Raw genomic sequence first — 19,479 nt, 5'->3', positions numbered from 1 at the left:
ACAGATACTCAACCACACCCAGACGCAGTGTAATTTTAAATCCTGAAAAATGAGTGATTCATTGTCAGATATGGAAACAAATAAGCCCTTAAGTGCATAGAAATGTCTGAAATCAGTTTCAGCTTCATTGTAATAATTGTATTTTATTGTATAAACCAGAAAGAGCATAAAAAGGTGGTACAGTAAAATACATCTATATCATGTTAAAGAAGAGGATCCATATCTCAAGGTAAAGTGATTCTAAGTCAGTGTAGGTATATGTATTAAAGGCACCTTTGGTCATTTTGCTCACTGTGAACAAAATGGGCAAGTGTACTTAAAACACGTCACAGTCCAATGTTAATTCAGCAAGAACTGTTTTTAGCTGCAGGTGTATGGACAGTTATGCTAGAAAAAGGAAACAATTTTATACATCTTCAAAGGCATCCCTCCCCTCTATAATCAGTGATAGTGTTTCCATCACTTTGCTGATGATCAATAGTAGATTGAGAAGGCAGTAATTGGCTGGATTTGATTTGGTCTGCTATGTTCAGGAAATCAATTAGGAGCAAATGAGGACTGTAGATGCTGGAGGTCAGAGAGTGTGGCGCTGGAAAAGCACAGCAGGTCAGGCAGCATCCGAGGAGTAGCGAAATCAATGTTTTGGGCATAAGCTCTTGATGAAGGGCCTACACCAAAACGTCGATTCTCCCGCTCCTCGGATACTGCCTGAACTGCTGTGCTTTTCAAACACCACACTCTCGACCGTGTATAGGAAATACCAGGGCAATGTTCCACATTATCAGGTAGATGCCAGTGTTATAGCTATGCAAGAACGTCTTGGCTGCGGGTATGGCAAGGTTGGGAGTACAACTCTTTAGAACTGTTGCTGGAATGTCATCTGTATGCGTATGCAATATCCACTGCCTTCAGCTATTCCTGGATATCTCATGGCATGAATCCAATTGGCTGAAGACTGGCATCCATGACACCGGGGACTAAGAAGAGGCCAAGGAAGATCATTAACACAGCATTGCTGGCTGAAGATACTAACAAATACATCAACCTTAAACTTATGAACTGATTTTTTATTATTTCATGGGATGTGGGCATGGCTGGCCAGGTAAACATTTACTATCTACACCTAATTGCCCAAGGACAAACAAGTATCAACCACATTGCTGACAGTCGGGAGTCACATCTAGGCCAGACCAGGGAAGGATAGCAGTTTCCTTCCCTAAAGGACATTAATAAGCCAGATAGATTTTACTGACAATCGATAATTGTTTCATAGTTATCACTAGACTCCTAATTCTAGATACTCAAATTAAAATTCCACCATCTGTCATGGTAGGATTCGAGTCTGGGTCCCCTGAACATTACCAGGGTCTCTGGATTAACAGTCCAGATATAAGACCACAGGACCATCAACTCCCCATTATTGAGGTTGGAGGCCCTCTCCTCTAGTGAGTTGTTTAATTTTTCATAACCATTCATTGCTGGATGTGGTAGGACTGAAAAGCTCAGATCCAATCCATTGTTTGTGGAACCACTTAACTCCCGCTAGTCCTGTGTTGTACCTTCACCAGATTAACAGCTCAGTTATGGGTATGCCTGCTGTTGCTCCTGGAATGCCCTCCCATGCTCTTCAGTATGTGTCCTGTTCTAGTGAGTACAAGGTGAAAATCATCTACAGCATGTCTCTTTTCTCAAAATTGCTATAAGTCTTTGCAACTCATTGATAAGTAAGTTGGTTGGTTGGCCAGCCAAATTTTCACTTGCGTGTGCAGGGTTTGAAAAGCTTACAAAAGGATCCAAACGTATCATCTACATCTACAAAGCTCAGACCTCCAAACGTCCTGAACTGAAACAATGGAGGTTGAAAATCATTCACAGAGAGTCATCGCAACCTCTCAGGTAAATGTTAACTATCTACCAAATCTCCATGGCAAATGGCACCATGACATATCAGTCTCAATCCAGCAAGGAGCTACGATCATCCCCTAATGTACTTTGAGGTGGCTTTTGGTGTATGTTTGGCAACAGCCGTAGACCTACATCCTCATTGTGATGAGCAACAAGATCTCCCAACTTCACTTCCAATTCCCTCAGCACAAAAGTCAAATATTCCCAGCAAAATACTCTGTGGATGAGCTCTACTTTCACTGCAGTAACAATGAGCACAAGCAACAATACTTTCAAACCTAATAATGAGGTGAATGACAAAAATCATACAGGAGAGAGATTGGAATAAAAAAAATGAACAAACTTTAGGAAAATGTCATGTAAATACAGTACCAAAGATTGGCATTTAAAAACAAATGTTATTTTAACAGTTTTTAAGCTAATGAGCACAGGATATAAAATTTAAAGGAAAGGTAAAACATTTAAAAATTATTTTAAAATTTAGCATATTATTTTAACATTTTCTTCTCTCCTAGATTTTTACAATGATGTGTTGCTGAAAGAAAAGATACATTTTGTCAAAACCTTAACTCTAAAAAATGATAGCAGTGTGTCAGTTCATTTCTCAGAGTAAGGCCCTGACCAAACATCCCCAGTTTGGCCCTGACCAAACAGACAGTAAGGCCCTGACCAAACACACCTAGTTTAAAATTTAAACAAAGCCTGGCAGTCAACTACCAATCAGCATCACTGGTGCATTCTCCATGGCAACACCTTGACAAAATCAAAGCTCATTTGTTTACCAACCAATCAGCTCTCTTCTCTCAAGCAGTAGGAATGATGGTTTGCCTCCATCGAGAATTAGTATTCTTGTAAATTATCCTCATAACTGTCAAGTGAAAAACCTTGACAAAATGTATATTTTCTTAGAAATAGTCATGTTCTATAGTACCAACTGACTATCTTTTATCTGTAGCACCAAAGTTTTCATTTAAAAAATATTTACGACATGTCAGGATTTATATCACATGGCGTCATGAGATGTATCTTATTGGACGGAAAGCTGTCAACCAATACAGGTACATAGTGTAAGTCTTTCATTGCAACTCATTCTCATAATGGCTGTTCGTAAAAATTCAAACCAGCCCAGGTCACAATTAGTAACAAAATCCAATAGCTACAAAAAGACAAATAAACAATTCTAATCATATATCACCACCAAAAATAACCCTAGTGTTGATGTAAGTTAGCTGATGAATTAAAAATGGTTCTTTAAATAGAAGGCTATGTAGAGTTCAGTGTGTATCGATCTTGCTCTACAGAGCTACCTAGTGGCCAGAGTCTGTAATTATGTTGTGATTGTTGACATAGCAAAATCCAGGGGTAAATTTGACCAATTATTGCAACAGGATGTGATGTGTGTAGGCATGATGTGTGCAACTATGCACATTTTTATTTAGCTGTGTAGAAACATGACTGACCACCTACTTGTGATTAGTTGCATCAACATTCTGATTTATACAGGACCTTGTGTTTTTTCACAAAGTTCAGATTTAACAAGATCCTCTGTGCTGGGTTTGGAGGAACTCTTCATTTCCCCATTGGTAACGACATCATTGAGCGAGCAAACCACGGGCCTCCTGCAGCGAACCAATGAAGGATTGTTCAGAAGTGTGTAGATCAGGCACCATCTTGCCAGAACTCGTTTCGACTTTGTCAATTTTGTATGCTTCTGATCAGGCACCAACTGAATCCCTGGGATTCAAAACACACGCATCAGAATGGCTCATAGAGCCTAGAAACTCTCACAGGCAACAAGTAGCAAAATGCGCAACACTTCAGGAAGAATTGAGTAAAGCCTGGGAATTTCTCTGTAGTTCAGATGGAGGAGGAGAAGCAAAATGGTGGCACTACAGCATCACCAGTGGCGGGAGGATACAATTACAGCGTGACAAGTTTACATTATAATTAGAACACAGAAATTTAGTGGACTGCGTGTAGGTGCAAGACTTAAGATACAGGTGAGCATTCAATCATATGTTTGTTACATTTTATTATAATATGAACCGATCACTGGAATGTTTTAAAATAAGACTCGCCAACTTTAAGGACATTTAAATGGTCACTGGATAAACATGGACGAAAATGGAATATTATAGGATAGATAGGCTTCAGGTTGGTTCCACAGGTCGGTGCAACATCGAGGGCTGAAGGGCCTGTACTGCACTGTAATGTTCTATATACAGAGGAACCTTAATTATCCAGCATTCAATGATCTGAATATCGGATTATCCGGCAAGATCACAAGGTCCTAAACTATGTTATCCGACATTTGATTATCCGGAATTCGATTAACCAAGTGAAATACTCCCCGCCCATGTCCTTCGGATAATCAAGATTCCTCTGTACTGGGAGCCTTACAAGAGGCAGAGTGTAGTAATTCTTACATTGGCTTTCGGTATTCAAACACCCATTAACTATTGTGTAACTCCAAACTGTACTCCATTCACCATGCCTATCATATGGAATGGTACAGTTTATTTTAAAAAAAAAGAGTGGAGGTAACTATTTTGTATATGGCTGTACCTGACCCTGTGCATAGGCATATAAGCTTTACATTAAATAAGCACAGGAAAAAAAAACACTGGAACACATCAGATTTCTCCACCAAATTCTAAACTTTGGTTTCCGAAACAGTTAATTTTTGAAGGTCTCCCTTTGCACTGTGTGCAATCACTGACCTTCTTCCACTGATCTCCTTTTCTCAATGCAACCTCTCCCGGAACCTTGGCACTGGAGTAGGAGGAAGCAGAAAGCTCTCATCACTCGATGAGACTGACTGGCCTCCACCTCCAGGAAGTTGGAGTAGCAGTGATAGCCTGCAGAAAGAAAAAAAAACTTTTTTTTGCAGCCTTCATTAGCTGTGATTGGTTCCTAGCTATGCAATAAACCACACACGCACAGATGCAAAATAATTTTTCTTTCTTTATCCTCTGTGGGTGTTGCTGACAAACTCAAGATTTGTGCTCCATCCCTAAATTTCCTTGAATTGAATGGCCATTTCAGAGGGCAGCGCCAACCAACTGGCAAATGCGTCAGAGTCATGCAGCATGGAAACAGACCCTTTAGTCCACACACCCCCACCAACCCCACCTCCACTCCGGGCACCTTACCCTGCAACCGCAAGAAATGCAAAACTTGCACCCACACCTTCCCCCTTACTTCCCTTACTTGGCCCCAAGGGATCCTTCCATATCGGCCACAAATTCACCTGCACCTCCACACACATCATTTACTGCATCCGCTGCACCCGATGTGGCCTCCTCTACATTGGGGGGACAGGCCGCCTACTTGCGGAACGTTTCAGAGAACGCCTCTGGGACACCCGCACCAACCAACCCAACCGAACAGTAGAGGTCCTTTGCAACCCAAATCTCGAACTCAGCACCACCTTCCTAACCTGCAATTTTCTTCCTGACCTCTCCGCCCCCACCCCCACTCCGGCCTATCACCCTCACCTTAACCTCCTTCCACCTATCGCATTTCCAATGCCCCTCCCCCCACCTTTTATCTTAGCCTGCTGGACACACTTTCCTCATTCCTAGAAGAAGGGTTCATGCCCGAAACATCGATTCTCCTGTTCCTTGGATGCTGCCTGACCTGCTGTGCTTTTCCAGCAACATATTTTCAGCTCTGATCTCCAGCATCTGCAGTCCTCACTTTCTCCTCGAAGATAATCCCAAACTAAACCATGCCTGGCCCATATTCCTCCAAACCTTTCCTATCCATGTACATATCTAAATGTCTTTTAATCATTGTAATTGTACCCACATCCATCACTTCCTCAGGAAGTTCATTACACAGGCAAACATGTTGGCTCGATCAGGTAAGGACACCAGAGGGCATTCATGAACCAGATGGGTTTTTACAATTGATGGTAGCTAGGATAGTCACCATCACTGAGATTAGCTGTCAGTTCCAGATTTATTAACTGAGAACTGAAGTGAAAATAGGCACAATTTCATACAAAAGGACATCATAGGGCACACTGCCACATCTGGAAGTAACAGGATTTAGGATGTGGATTTCCATCTTTGTAACACTCCTTGTGGGTTTTTTATTCATTCATTTGGTGAGAGTATCAGTGGCTAGGCCCAGCCTTTTTTGCCCAACCCTAATTGTTCAGAGTTAACCACACTGATGTGGGTCTGCAGTCCAGACCAGGTAAGGATGGCAGATTGCTTTTCCTAAATGAACCAGATGCATGTCTCCAATAATTTTCAAAAGTGGGCGGCATTGTGGCTCAGTGATTTGCACTGCTACCTCACAGCACCAGGAATCCAGGTTGGGAGAATATGTAGAGTTTGCACGTTCTTCCTGTGTCTGTGTGGGTTTCCGCTGGGTTCTCCGATTTCCTCCCACAGTCCAAAGATGTGCAGGTTAGGTGGATTGGCCCTGGTAACAGGGATAGGGTAGGGGGGCTGGATCTGGATAGGATGTTCTTCAGAGGGTAGGTATCAACTCTATGGGCTGAAAGGTCTTTTTCTGCACTGTATGATTTTATGAATTGACAATGGTTATAAAATCATCGTTAGGCTTCTAATTCCATTTTTAAAAAATGTAAATTCCACAATGGCAGGGATTAAAAGTCTAGCGGTAATACCATTAGGCCAACACCTCCCTAATTTACAAAATAATCACCATTTTCCTAACCCTATAGAAAAGGCACTGTTGGTAAATTTGTTGTCTGGTGTTGTACAGAGGCAGAGAGACTTGGAAAACTCCATCCCATAACTAAAAGAGAAAATGCTGGAAAATCTCAGCAGGTCTGGCAGCATCTGTAAGGAGAGAAAAGAGCTGATGTGACTCAAAACGTCTGCTCTTTTCTCTCCTTACAGATGCTGCCAGACCTGCTGAGATTTTCCAGCATTTTCTCTTTTGGTTTCAGATTCCAGCATCCGCAGTAATTTGCTTTTATCCAAACCATAACTAGTGTTGACCACTCATACTGAAATCTAATTCAAATCGCAGAGACAAGAAAAACAAAGTTTAACATCTGTGGATCTACACGTTGACAACAGCCACCACCTTCCCACATGGGCATATTCAGATTTTATTTATAAAGTATGAACCCATCTCCAACAGGCTTGTATGTTGACTGTACTCTTCAGGAGCAGTAGGGTTAAAAATGAACTCAGGGAGCACATGCACACACATCGCTCAACCCCCATGACAAAGCAACATTTCTGGTCCAGATTATTTGTCCCTTTACTATTTATTGTTAAATTGGACAAAACACACTGCCTGGGTGATAAGTACAAGAGTTTGTTGGAGCCCAGGAGATTCTCTGAGAGGCAGAATGGTTGGAAAATGCAATGTTGTGCTCCTACAGAGGCCCAGGATTATTTAAGTGATAGATCGCCAGCATTTTGCAATAGAAATACAATGTTTCATCATTCAAATAAAGGACACTGTGATAATATGAACAGCAACAGAACCACAGTCTCATTTATATCATTCAGTGTTCAATTGGAATGGAGACAGAAACAAAAAAGGTGCAAGAGTTGATATCAGCCCCTCAGTCCATTGAGCCTGCCCTACCATTCAAAAAGACTACAGTTGATCTGCTGGCATTGAGTTCCACATTTCCATCGATAGAGTCAGAGAGATGTACAGCCATACCCTGTCGAGACTATTGTTTTTTTTTTAATTTTTCTAATTTTTAGTTTAGAACTGAGAGTTGCAGTTGAGAATTGAACTTTGAACAGCAGCCTGTTCTTTTAAATAAAAAACACACAAGACTAATTTTTGCCATTGGGAACTGGCCTGGAAAGATAATACAGGCGAATTATTGCTCTAAGAACACTGTAGGCAATTGAGCACCAAGATGCTGTTATGCTCAAGGACTGGCAGCTGATTGGATGTTGAATTGGTCAATGAATGGAAGATTGGTGCTGTCCAAATGTTGGAAAAGAAAGAGAAAAAGAGTGAACTGGTGCTGACTGGGATTTGAGCTTAAAAATGTGTTGCTGGAAAAGAGCAGCCGGTCAGGCAGCATTCAAGGAGAAAGAGAATTGATGTTTTGGGCATAAGCCCTCGATTCTCCTTCTCCTTTGATGCTGCCTGACCTGCTGCGCTTTTCCAGCAACACATTTTTAAGCTCTGATCCCCAGCATCTGCAGCCCTCACTTTCTCCTGACTGGATTTGGGCAGAAGGCAGTTTTGCTTTAGAAGCTGTCAGACTGGGAAGCTGTTTTCGGTTTTGCTGTCTCATTATTCTCTGGCTATCAACTTGTTGAATATTCTGAGAAATGAACCACATTTGATAAGAAATAGTTAAAATAAAATGTCTCCAGAGACACTGTGGGAGCTGTGAATTTTGGAACTCAAGCAAGATGTACAGTTCTATGTGCTTGTGATATATCCCATTATCCAAGGATTTCATGAAGTATTCATTGTTGAAATGATTATTGAATTGAGAAATTAGGATTCTTTTATTTTCTTTTCAAATGCATCCTTTAACTATATTTGTCTGTCTCAGAAAATGGGGGGGGGGGCAGTTTATTGTCAAAGAAGATTGAGTTCAGATCATAAATATTAATTACATCATCTTGTAGTTTGTTTTCTGCTGAAAATACATTCTTAGTAATAAATTGTTAATAGTTGTTTAAGTTGTTTTCAGGATCTGTTATTTGGTTAGGAACAACTGACCAATTTTGAGGACCATTGAATGTTTGAATTTCATCATCTTCTGAAGCCTGTGATAGTGAGACTGATTTGGTTTGGCTTGCCGTTCCCACACCATAACAACCCAATAACTTTTGATTCCCTTATCTCACAAAACGCTTATCCACCTTCACCTTAAAAAATATTCAACAACCTTACATCCCCAATGCAATCTAAGGCAGAATGTGAAGCTATTCTGTTGGTTTGCATCGTACCAGGAAACGAAACTTCACCAAATTGGTGGCTTTTCACTCGTCTAAAAATAATACTTCTAAAGAACCATTTTTGGTTTCACAAACCAACACACAGTTTTTAAAAGAAACTCAATGCATTGCCAGTACGATAGTGTGAAACTAATACAGTTCAAATGAAAATAAAATTGGACTTCAGAATATGAAGACAGAAGCTTACCTGGGTCAAAAATCTCTGCCCCTCGATTTATAAGGCCCAGGTCCAATCGGCAAAAATGGACAATGTTGTATAGAGCTGTAAAGACGATTCTCCACACACCGGCAATGACCCCAATCAGAACATTGAAAGCGAAAAGCAGGTAAGTGAAGATGTACAGGCTTCGTCTGTGGAAAGAGGAAGATAATGCAGTGAGGTAAGTTATATACTGTTAATGGTAGGGCCTTGGGGAGTGTTGACAAACAGAAAGATCTAGGGTGTATGGGTTCATAGTTCCTTGAAAGTGGAGTTGCAGGTAGGCAGGGTGGAGGAGGAGGAGTTTGGCACGCTTGCCTTCATTGGTGAGTGCACCGTGTATGATTTGAGAGGTCATGCTGTATTGGTGAGATCACTTTTAGAATATTGTATTCAATTCCGGTCACCCTGCTGTAGAAATTTGCTGTTAAACTTGAATCCTTCCAAGGAAGGGTCACTCGATCAGAAACTTCAAGTCGGATTTCTCGCCACAGATGCTGCCAGACCTGCTGAGCTCTTTCAACAATTCCTGTTCTTAAATATTTGAGTACTCTTTATCAAAGAATGATAGAATTTCTACAGTGTGGAAGCAGGCCATTCAGTCCACACCGATCCTCTGAACAGCATCCCACCCAGACTCACCTGTTACCCTATCCTTGCAATCCTCATTTCCTATGGCTACTCCATTTAGCCTACACACCCCTGGATGATATGGACAATTTAGCATGGCCAATCCACCTAAACTGCACACCTTTGGATTGAGGGAGGAAACTGGAGCACCTGGAGGAAAGCACCCAGAGCACCAATAGGAGCAGGTGGTCAGAATGTTTGATTCAACCACTGCCTGCAGTATGACTTTCAGGAGAACCGTAAAATCCCTAGAATGTGGAAACACGCCCTTCAGTCCAACAAGTCCACACCCAGCCTCTGAAGAGTGACCCAACCAGACCCATTCCCCCACTCCTGACTAATCCACCCTCACCTACACATCCCTAAACACTGTGGGCAATTTAGCATGGTCAATCCACCTGACCTGCACATCTTTGGGCTGTGGGAGGAAACTGGAGCACCCGGAGGAAACTCATGCAGGCACGTGGAGAATGTGCAAACTCCGCACAGACAGTCGCTCGAAGGTGGAATCGAACCTGGGTCCCTTGTGCTGTGAGGCAGCAGTGCTAACCACTGAGTCACTGTGCCACCCCAGAGTGATTTTATTTTGCTCATTCTTTTGTGAGAATGTAGGTATGGATGGCCAATTCTTTTGTTGCCCATCCCTAATTGCCCTTAAGCCAAGTGGCATGCCAGGGCCATGCAGGTTAAGAATCAACCGCAATGCTGTGTGCCTGGAGTCACAAGTAGACCAGACCGGGCAAGGGCAGCAGATTATCAGGCACTGGTGAGTCAGATGGGCTTTTACACCAATCCATGATAGTTTTATGGTCACCAATGATGAGATTTCAAACAGCCAGATTTATGAATTGAACTTTAGTTCACATGTTACTGTGGTGTGGTTTGAAGCTACATCTCCAGATCATTAGCCATTGGTTGTGGATTACTGGTGCAGGGACATTACCGGTACCCCACCATCTTCACTAAATGACCAGATCATTTGCTGTTGATTGAGGGAGAAATCTTGGCCAGGATACTTGTGGGAACAGCCTCAGTCTCCTTCAAATAATGCTGGAGAAATGTATGTTCATCTGGCAGATGCCGGGCTTTGTCCAGACGCTCACTGAAGATGTTACCTAGTATGGAGACGAAACGTCTGAAAAAAAAACCTTCCAGCTCAGCGAGCAAACCTACATCCACATCTGGCAGGACAGGGCTCCAGTCTCTGGAATAGGGCTGAACAAAGCCAGACTCCTTTTCAAGTTATATATTTTTAAACTATTCAAAATGACACCAGATTGTGGCAACCTTTGAAAATTTTCATTGTATTTTACTGTATTATTTACTGCAAAATACAAGTTACAATAAATCATTTAATAGCTCAGAGGAAAGAGTGCTACTGACCAAGCCACAATGGAAAAATGCAGTTAATACAATACTAATTAACTAAAATTTTTAAAACTCCCTAAGCGCTCAGCAATTTAGAGTACTCCAGTGATTATCAATGCTTCCTGTACCTGTTAGTGAGGCTGAACTGTTTCCCATCCTTCTGAAGAAATAGGAGTCGAGTCAGTATGTGTTGAATCAACACGACTAGAATTAAAGTTAACCAGAAGGGCCTTGGAGAGAGACAAAAACTCAAAAATCAAAATGATCATTACACAGCCAAAACACAACAAGAGACTTTATTTGTATTCATTCACATGATGAGGGTGTCGCTGGCTCGGCCAACATTTATTATCTGTATCTAATTGCCCAGAGAGCAGTTAAGTGGGCCAATGGGCTGAGCAGAGGCAGATGGAGTTTAATTTAGATAAATGCGAGGTGCTGCATTTTGGAAAAGCAAATCAGAGCAAGACTTATACACTTAATGGTAAGGTCCTGGAGAGTGTTGCTGAACAAAGAAATGTTGGAGTGCAGGTTCATAGCTCCTTGAAAGTGGAGTTGTAGATAGATAGGATAGTGAAGGTGGTGTTTGGTATGCTTTCCTTTATTGGTCAGAGTATTGAGTACTCCTTTATTGGTCAGAGTATTGAGTACAGGAGTTGGGAGGTCATGTGCGGCTATACAGGACATTGATGAGGCCACTGTTGGAATATTGTGCGCAATTCTGGTCTCATTCCTATCAGAAGGATGTTGTGAAACTTGAAAGGGTTCAGAAAAGATTTACAAGGATGTTGCCAGAGTTGGAGGATTTGAGCTACAGGGAGAAGCTGAGCAGGCTGGGGCTGTTTTCCCTGGGGCATCAGAGGCTGAGCGGTGACCTTATAGAGGTTTATAAAATCATGAGGGGTATGGATAGGATAATTCGACAAAGTCTTTTCCCTGGGGTTGGAGAGTCCAGAATTAGAGGGCATAGGTTTAGGGTGAGGGGAAAGATATAAAAGGCACCTAAGTGTCAATGTTTTTATGCAGAGGGTGGTATGTGTATGGAATGAGCTGCCAGAGGAAGTGGTGGATGCTAGTACAATTGCAATCTTTAAAAGGCATCTGGATGGGTATGGATGGATATGGGCTGGATGCTGGCAGGTGGGACTAGATTGGGTTGGGACATCTGGTCGGCATGGACGGGTTGGACCGAAGGGCCTGTTTCCGTGCTGTACACCTCTATGACTATGACAGGTCTGGAGTCACATGTAGGCGAGACCAGGAAAGTGAGACAGCTTCCTTCCCTAAAGGAAGTTAGGTGAACCAGATGGGTTTCTATGACAATCAGCAACAGCTTAATAAACTTTTGCAGAACAGCACAGGAGGCTTTGAATCAGCTTCGTGATGAAGGGCTTATGCCCAAAACGTCGAGTCTCCTGCTCCTCAGATGCTGCCTGACCTGCGGGGCTTTTCCAGCACCACACTCACGACTTTGAATCAACAGTCTCGCGATAATATCACAAGGCCATCACCTCCCCCTCACGCGATGCAATGATCCCAAATCAAGTGTCATACTGTAGCCTTACAGAGTGAGGAAAGGCCAAATTCATACACCAACAAATTTCAAATTTATTAAAGTTAGCCTCGACCAATCTTTCAGAATTGCAAATCAGGTTGAACAGAGATCTCATTTTGGTTGTAGAATCCCTTAAAGAGCAGAAAGAGGCCATTCAGCCCATCAAAAGTGTGCACTGAAGAGCATTCCATCCCAACCTTGTAACCCTGCATGAGTTTTTATTTTTAAGTCATGACGAATCCACCTAGCCTGCACACTATGGGCCAATTTAGCATGGCCAATCCACTGAACCTGCACATCTTTGGACTGTGGGAGGAAACCAGAGCACCCAGAGGAAACCTACGCAGACACTGGGAGAGAATGTGCAAACTCCATACAGTCACACAAGCAGGAATCGAACCTGGTGTTGAAACTGGCCCCAATGTTTATTATGTTTGGGTAAATTCAATCGAATGGACTCAAGTTTAGAATTTTCTACATTTTGTTCCTTTTGTTGATTGTTTGGGAAGGCTGATCATCAGAAGGAACCACAGGAACTGAGTGGGAGGCTCTTCCTCTTAAATTGGGCTTGATGCACAAATCTCTTTTGGAAGGGCCACTCAGAATTAAACCCTTCAAAATAGACACCAAGGACACTGCCTAGCAACATGGGCAGCGTCCTTGCCTCTGACCCAGAAACACATCCAGATGCAGTGATGAGGAGGGTAAATGGGTTGAGCATCAATTACAAATCCCTCCAACAAACAGCGATGGGAGAGAGTCCTGCTCAGTCCTGTGTGATGGACAGAGACTCACAGCCTCCATCATCACAGCTGTCCTTTGCTCCAGAACGCAACATTCCGATTAAAGTGCACAACTCGAACTTACTGTGAATTGTAACACACTGTCAGCATTGGACTGGAGTCTGAGGAATGGTTGTGGAGACATTAAGGGGTGAACACCTTCAGCTGTTTCACTTGATTAAATTAGGTTTTTTTGATTAATTTGAACCTGAAATTTAGAGTCAGGTCTTTCAGAAATGACGCTGGGAGTACTTTGCCTCACAAAGCTTAGAGAAAACCGGGAACACACATCCCCCATAGAGTTGTTGATGATGAGAATAGTTGACTGAAGTGGGGTTTGAGAGATTTATTTGGCAAGATTGATGGAGGTTATGGAACGGAGATGGGTAAATGGAGATTAATTATGGATTAACTTTGAACTACTTGATGGTGGAAGTGGTTTCTATTGGTGACATAAACACAACACAAAAGGGGAAATTTACCAATCCGGACCCATCAACTGGGAGTTACACCGGCAGGAAATAACTTATGGGAAACAGAAATGACTCCAGTCCAGGCTGATGTTGTCTACTGGTTGTCTCGCGCTCTCTCTCTCTATTGGCAAATAATGTAGATTTGAATATGAAATAGCCTCTTAAAACTGAAACATCAGATCAGACATGATGTGGAGCTGACCTGAAATGGTGAAATGGCTTACTCATGAAGATATGTCAGGCAAACCTGTCAAAATGTTGATAGAGAGTTTGTATCCAATATTCCAATGAGGAACATTTACAAGCCAAGTACCACAGCAGCACAGTGGCTCAGTGGTTAGCACTGCTGCCCCACAGCACCAGGGACCCAGGTTTGACTCCAGCCTCGGGCTGTCTGTGTGGAGTTTGCATGTTCTCTCCGTATCTGTGTGAATTTCATCAGGGTGCTCCGGTTTCCTCCCATGGCCAAAAGATGTGCAGGTTAGGATGGACTGGCCGTGCTAAATTGCCCCTAATGTCCAGAGATGTGTCGGCTAGGTGGGGTTAGCCATGGGAAATGCAGGGTTACAGGGATAGGGTAGTCTCTTCAGAGGGTCAGTGTGGATTCGATGGGCTGAATTGCCTCTCCCACACTATAGGGGGTCTATGAGCAAGCCCGGACCTTTGGATGGAGAATTAAGCAAATCTCTCCAAACAGCACAGAAAATACGACCATATTCTTGCCAGTTGGAGAGCAAAATCCAAGTACCACAGCCCCTGTCTTGTCTACATCCATTCATTTGTGTAGCAAGAAGTTTTGGCGCATTTGCACTCACCACATGTTCTCCAGGATCCTGAGAATGATCAGGTTTTGTCTGTAGACAATGGGAACGACAATAAGAAAGGCAAACAGTAGGAAGCAGATGAAGAAGACCACTTGCTGAATGAGGAGGCCTAAATGGGAGATTCACAGGAACGAGAGGGTGAGATGGTTTAGTTTTGAAACATACAGCGAGACAAAATATATTCAATAAAAACCAAATGAACTACAGATGCTATAAATTAGAAACTAAAACAGAAATTGCCAGAAAAGCTCAGCAGGTCAGGCAGCATTGGTGGAGAGAAATCAAACTTAACATTTCAGGGTCCAGTGACCCTTCCTCAGAACTGATGGTAGCTAGGGAAGTTTGTGTGCAGAAGATGGGGTGGAGGAGTTGGAAATGATCAATGGGGATAGAGCTCAAAAGAGAGCGAAAAGAATTGCTGGACAGACAAAGGAAAATACATTCAATTCCTTTCTTGGGTTGTTGGAGAAACATGGTTAAAGTCAGATTATTCCAGCGTCCACGTTGGTCCTCTGCTAACCTCGTGCTGAAGGGGAGCACTGTCCCCTCGCTAGTCTATCCACAGACGTACAACAGACTCACCATGTTCCCAACTGCAGTAAAATGCTCATCACACCAGTTTAGGAATAGGGGATTATAATTTAAACAATAAAATGTAACATAGACTTAATAGCCTGAGCGTTAAAAGAAATTATATCGCAAGCAAATTAATAGCAAGGTCAGACCAAGTGGCTCCTTTCAGCTTCATTCCAGAATCATTTAATTATCTCAACAAGGCGTGAAGTGTCAATATTACAGTAGTCCCCCACCATACCCCCTGGGGATACGTTCAAAGACCCACCACCGAAGCCTGAAACCATGGATAGGAGCGAACCCATTCATTTCGATGGGAAGTTTACCTTCCCGGCAGCTGCCTGGTCCCTGGTTCTGGAAAGTTCCCTATAATATGTTCGGGATGTAGTAAACCTTGGGTAACTGAAACTGTGGAAAACGATTCAGTAGATATGGGGATCGCCCTGTAACGCAAAGTTCGCCAACTATGCTGAAAGCAGCTTTTCTCTTGTAGGAGAGTCGAGGAGTAGAAAGCATTTCGGATTTGTGATTGAGATAAACAAGTGTTTTCTCTCTCAGAGTTGAGCATGTGGAACTTGCTTGGATGACTGCAGTTAAACATTTAAGAAGCTTGACACCAGCCAATACAAAGCAGCCCAAATCCATAAATATTCAGTCCCTCCAGCACTGACATTCACACTTGTTGAGCCATCTACATGATGCACTGAAGAAAATGACCAAGGTTCCTAACACCTTCCAAATCCCTGATTACTTCCATCTGGGAGGATATGGGCAGCAGATACATGGGAACACCACCTCTTCAAGTTCCCCTCCAAGCTACTCACTATCCTGACTTGGAAATATTGCCATTTCTTCACTGTCACTGGATCAAAATCCTGGAACTCCCTCCTTAAAGGGCAGTGTGGGTCAACCTCAAGCACTTGGACTGCAAGCGGTTGAAGAAGGCAGCTCACCCCCACCTTCACAAGGGACGGGCAGTAAATGCTGACCTAATCTGCCACAACAACAGCCCTTGAACAAATGAAAAAATAACTCTCTTCTCCAGGGATGCAAGATCATGTAATATTTAAGACAGGGATAGAGAAACTCTTTACACTAAAAAGACAATCCAAAGGAGAATAGGGGAGCTAAGACCGTAGATCGCAGGCCGCAGAGATCGATAGTGATCTTGTCAAATGGCAAAGCAGGCTTGAGGAACTGAATGATGTACCAAGTGACCCTTTTCACAGGCTCATGTGTGTGCACATTGTCCATTCACATGTGCACACGTGTAAGTCTCATGCTTGCTAGAATAAGGCAGATCATTTCTAAAACAGGTGAAACCTTTCCCTACAAACAAACAAAAGAATTTTGTGCAGGTTAAATAACAAGATAGTTATTCAGTGCACTACTGGATTCCAGGGAGTTTTAACCTTTGTTCATTCGTGACCAGATTCGTAACAAGTCTTCAAACATTTGAATCCTCCAATTGCCTCAAAAATAATGCAGTAAATGGGAAAGTTAGGCAAAGACATGAAAGAGCAAGGAATAGAGGAGATGTTCATGGAACAGCATCTCTTCAGTGTGGAAACAGGCCCTTCAGCCCAAAAAGTCGACACTGACCCCCCGAAGAGTAGCCCACCCAGACCCATTCCCCTACATTTACCCTTGACTAATCAACCTAAGTTACACATCCCTGAACACAATGGACAACTCAGCATTGCCAGTCCACCTAACCTGCACATCTTCGGACTGTGGGAGGAAACCTGCACAGACTTGGAGAGAATATCTGTATGGAGTTTGCACAGCCACCCGAGGCTGGATTCGAACCCGGGTCCCTGGCACTGTGAGACAGGAGTGCTAACCGCTGAGCCACCGGGCCACCCCATGTTATTAGGGTTTGATGAAGGGGAGGGAGGCAGCTTGGGAGGAGCATAGACAGAGCAGCTCAGTCAAATAGGATGTTCCAACAGAGAAATTGGCAAAGTTAGTTTATATCCACAATGGGAATATTTGATGGAAGAGGAGAGAGATTGTAAACCTTCAGTGAGCTTCGGATTTTCCCACATTTAGTAATGTACCAGGCCAACAAAGCATGTACGTGGGTCTTGTTCCACAGCCAGCTTTTCCCTCAGTCACTAAGCTGGTGCCAGACACTAACTTCGAGAAGCAACACCCTGCATTGAGCATGAGTGACCTGGAATCTTTCGTCTGCTTTTGGCACATGTTCTAAGGACATACAAGATGCTCACCCTGTTCGGCCAAGTTTATGAACACATCTTCAAATGACCGTTAAGTCCTGGGGTGGGATTTGAACCTGGAGCTTCTGGTTTGGAGGCAGAGTCACTCCCCACTGCACCACAAGGACCCCCCACCCCACCACCTTCACCTCCTGGCAGAGGGTGACAATTGATCAAGTGATGTTATTGGGATCAAAAATAAATGTATGCTCTCTATCTCAACTCTGGCCTTTTGCAGAGAATATCTAGAAACAAAACTAATTCCATATTCAAACAAACTGCAGCCCATCAGCAGATACCTAAACAGACGAATGCAGCCTGGTAACTGGTGAAGCTCATCCAACAGACAACAGCAGAGCGGGAGAGTCTGACCGGCCTGTCATGATTGAAGACTTTTCGTGTGTCGCCTCTGAAAAGAGCCTGCAGATTGTCCCTGTAACAGAGCAAAGACCAAGTCAGATTTAATATCGTCTTTGTCTAATTAAGGGCACAGATATTAAATATATGAATGCAGCAGGCAGCAAAGGAGGCAAATGGTTCTGTTGATCCTTGGGCACAGGAATTGGGATGTCTTGCTGCAATTGTACAGGGTGTTAGTGAGACCACGTCCGAAGTACTGTGTTCTGTTTTGGTGTCCTTATCTGAGGAAGGATGTTCTAGCAATGGAGGGAATGCAACAAAGATTTATCAGACTGGTTTCTGGGATGGCAGGAGACCGTGAGACCGCGAAAGAATGCGAGACCGCGAGAGAGTGCGAGACCGCGAGAGAGTGCGAGACCGCGAGAGAGTGCGAGACCGCGAGAGAGTGTGAGACCGCGAGAGACTGGATCAGTTAGGACTATAGTCACTGGTTTTTCGAAAAGTGAGCAGAGGGGTCTCAGAAACCTATAATACTTTAGCAGGACTGGACAGGGTTAAACACAAGAAAGATATTCTGATGAGTCCAGCACTAGAAGTCCTAGGGGGTGACAAGGGGATGGGGTAGGCCATTTTAGAATTGAGATGAAGAGAAATATGTACACCCATATTATTGTGACCCTGGGGAATTCATAGAAAGCAGTTGAGGCTGAGATGTTGAACATTTTCAAGAGGGAGTTAGATATAGTTTTTTTTAGGGCTAAACTGATTCAGGGGTATGGGGAGAAATCAGCAACGGGGTACTCAATTAGACGATCAACCAAGATCATAACGAACAGCAGAGTAGGGCTGAAGGGCTGAATAGCCTATTCCTGCTCCTAATGGTGCTCAGTAAATACAATTGGATCATCATTGCTGCTACACAGCACCTTTAACTATTAATGTTATTGTTCAAGACATACATTCCATTAAAAGCTATTAAATTAATAAAAAGCCCATGACTTCTATGAAGCCCAAACAGAAAATATAAAATAAAAATGATCCATAATTAGAAGGTGGGGGAGGGGGAACGTGTGTGTGTCCTCAGAAGTATGTCCTGCATCAGATCTAGTTAAAAAGTACATTTGAAATATTAGTGAGCAGTGCTGTTTTTGTAAAGAGAAAGCGTCTATGGAAATATATGAGCAGGGAGATTTTCTCTAAACCAGTTACAAATGGTAGGAAAACCACCAGGTGAGATGACAGAACCAGAAATCGCATATTTTTAATGTTACCTGTGTAACACCATTGACCTCATTAATGTCGAGAGGGTGATGAAACAGGATACAGCCACTGCTGATACGTAGCACACTGTTGAGGAAAAAAGGAGGGGTCAAATTATCCCCTGCCGCACTATTCTGACATTATCCAAATGGTACTACACACATGAACAAGCAGTAGGCCATTCAGTCCGTTGAGCTTGCTGCACCATTCAATTAGAACTCAACTGATTGGGAATGTGGATTTGAGGTTACAGTCCATCGACCAAACATCCCGCCTCCCCACAACTCCCCCACCTCCATCCCCCCTATAACCTTTCATCCCCTTACCATGCCAAGGCTCTATCCATGTTAACATTTTGGGTCCAGTGACCCATCCTCAAAACAGGGTTACTGAACCCAAAAT

General features: G+C 43.0%; 1 protein-coding gene across 3 annotated transcripts in view; it reads right to left on the bottom strand.

The window, feature by feature from the left end:
- Nucleotides 1–706: 706 nt before the first annotated feature.
- The window catches only part of stra6 (signaling receptor and transporter of retinol STRA6), a 51,073-nt gene continuing 32,300 nt past the window's right edge, over nucleotides 707–19,479 (bottom strand). For 2 of the 3 annotated variants that reach the window (XM_043680297.1, XM_043680296.1), the window contains exons 12-18: nucleotides 19,089–19,164; nucleotides 17,757–17,890; nucleotides 14,657–14,774; nucleotides 11,160–11,261; nucleotides 9,022–9,185; nucleotides 4,626–4,763; nucleotides 707–3,639 (exon numbers count right to left, since the gene is read on the bottom strand). In XM_043680297.1, coding sequence (XP_043536232.1) covers nucleotides 3,401–3,639; nucleotides 4,626–4,763; nucleotides 9,022–9,185; nucleotides 11,160–11,261; nucleotides 14,657–14,774; nucleotides 17,757–17,890; nucleotides 19,089–19,164 — 971 coding nt within the window. In that variant the 3' untranslated portion in view covers nucleotides 707–3,400. The remainder of the gene's footprint in view (nucleotides 3,640–4,625; nucleotides 4,764–9,021; nucleotides 9,186–11,159; nucleotides 11,262–14,656; nucleotides 14,775–17,756; nucleotides 17,891–19,088; nucleotides 19,165–19,479) is intronic. The other variant, XM_043680298.1, reaches the window with a different exon arrangement.

This window comes from Chiloscyllium plagiosum, chromosome 40, assembly GCF_004010195.1.
Source record: "Chiloscyllium plagiosum isolate BGI_BamShark_2017 chromosome 40, ASM401019v2, whole genome shotgun sequence".
Classification (NCBI taxonomy): Eukaryota; Metazoa; Chordata; class Chondrichthyes; order Orectolobiformes; family Hemiscylliidae; genus Chiloscyllium; species Chiloscyllium plagiosum.
The sequence above is the reverse complement of the archived record's forward strand: the minus strand, read 5'-3'. Positions and strand labels throughout refer to the sequence as shown.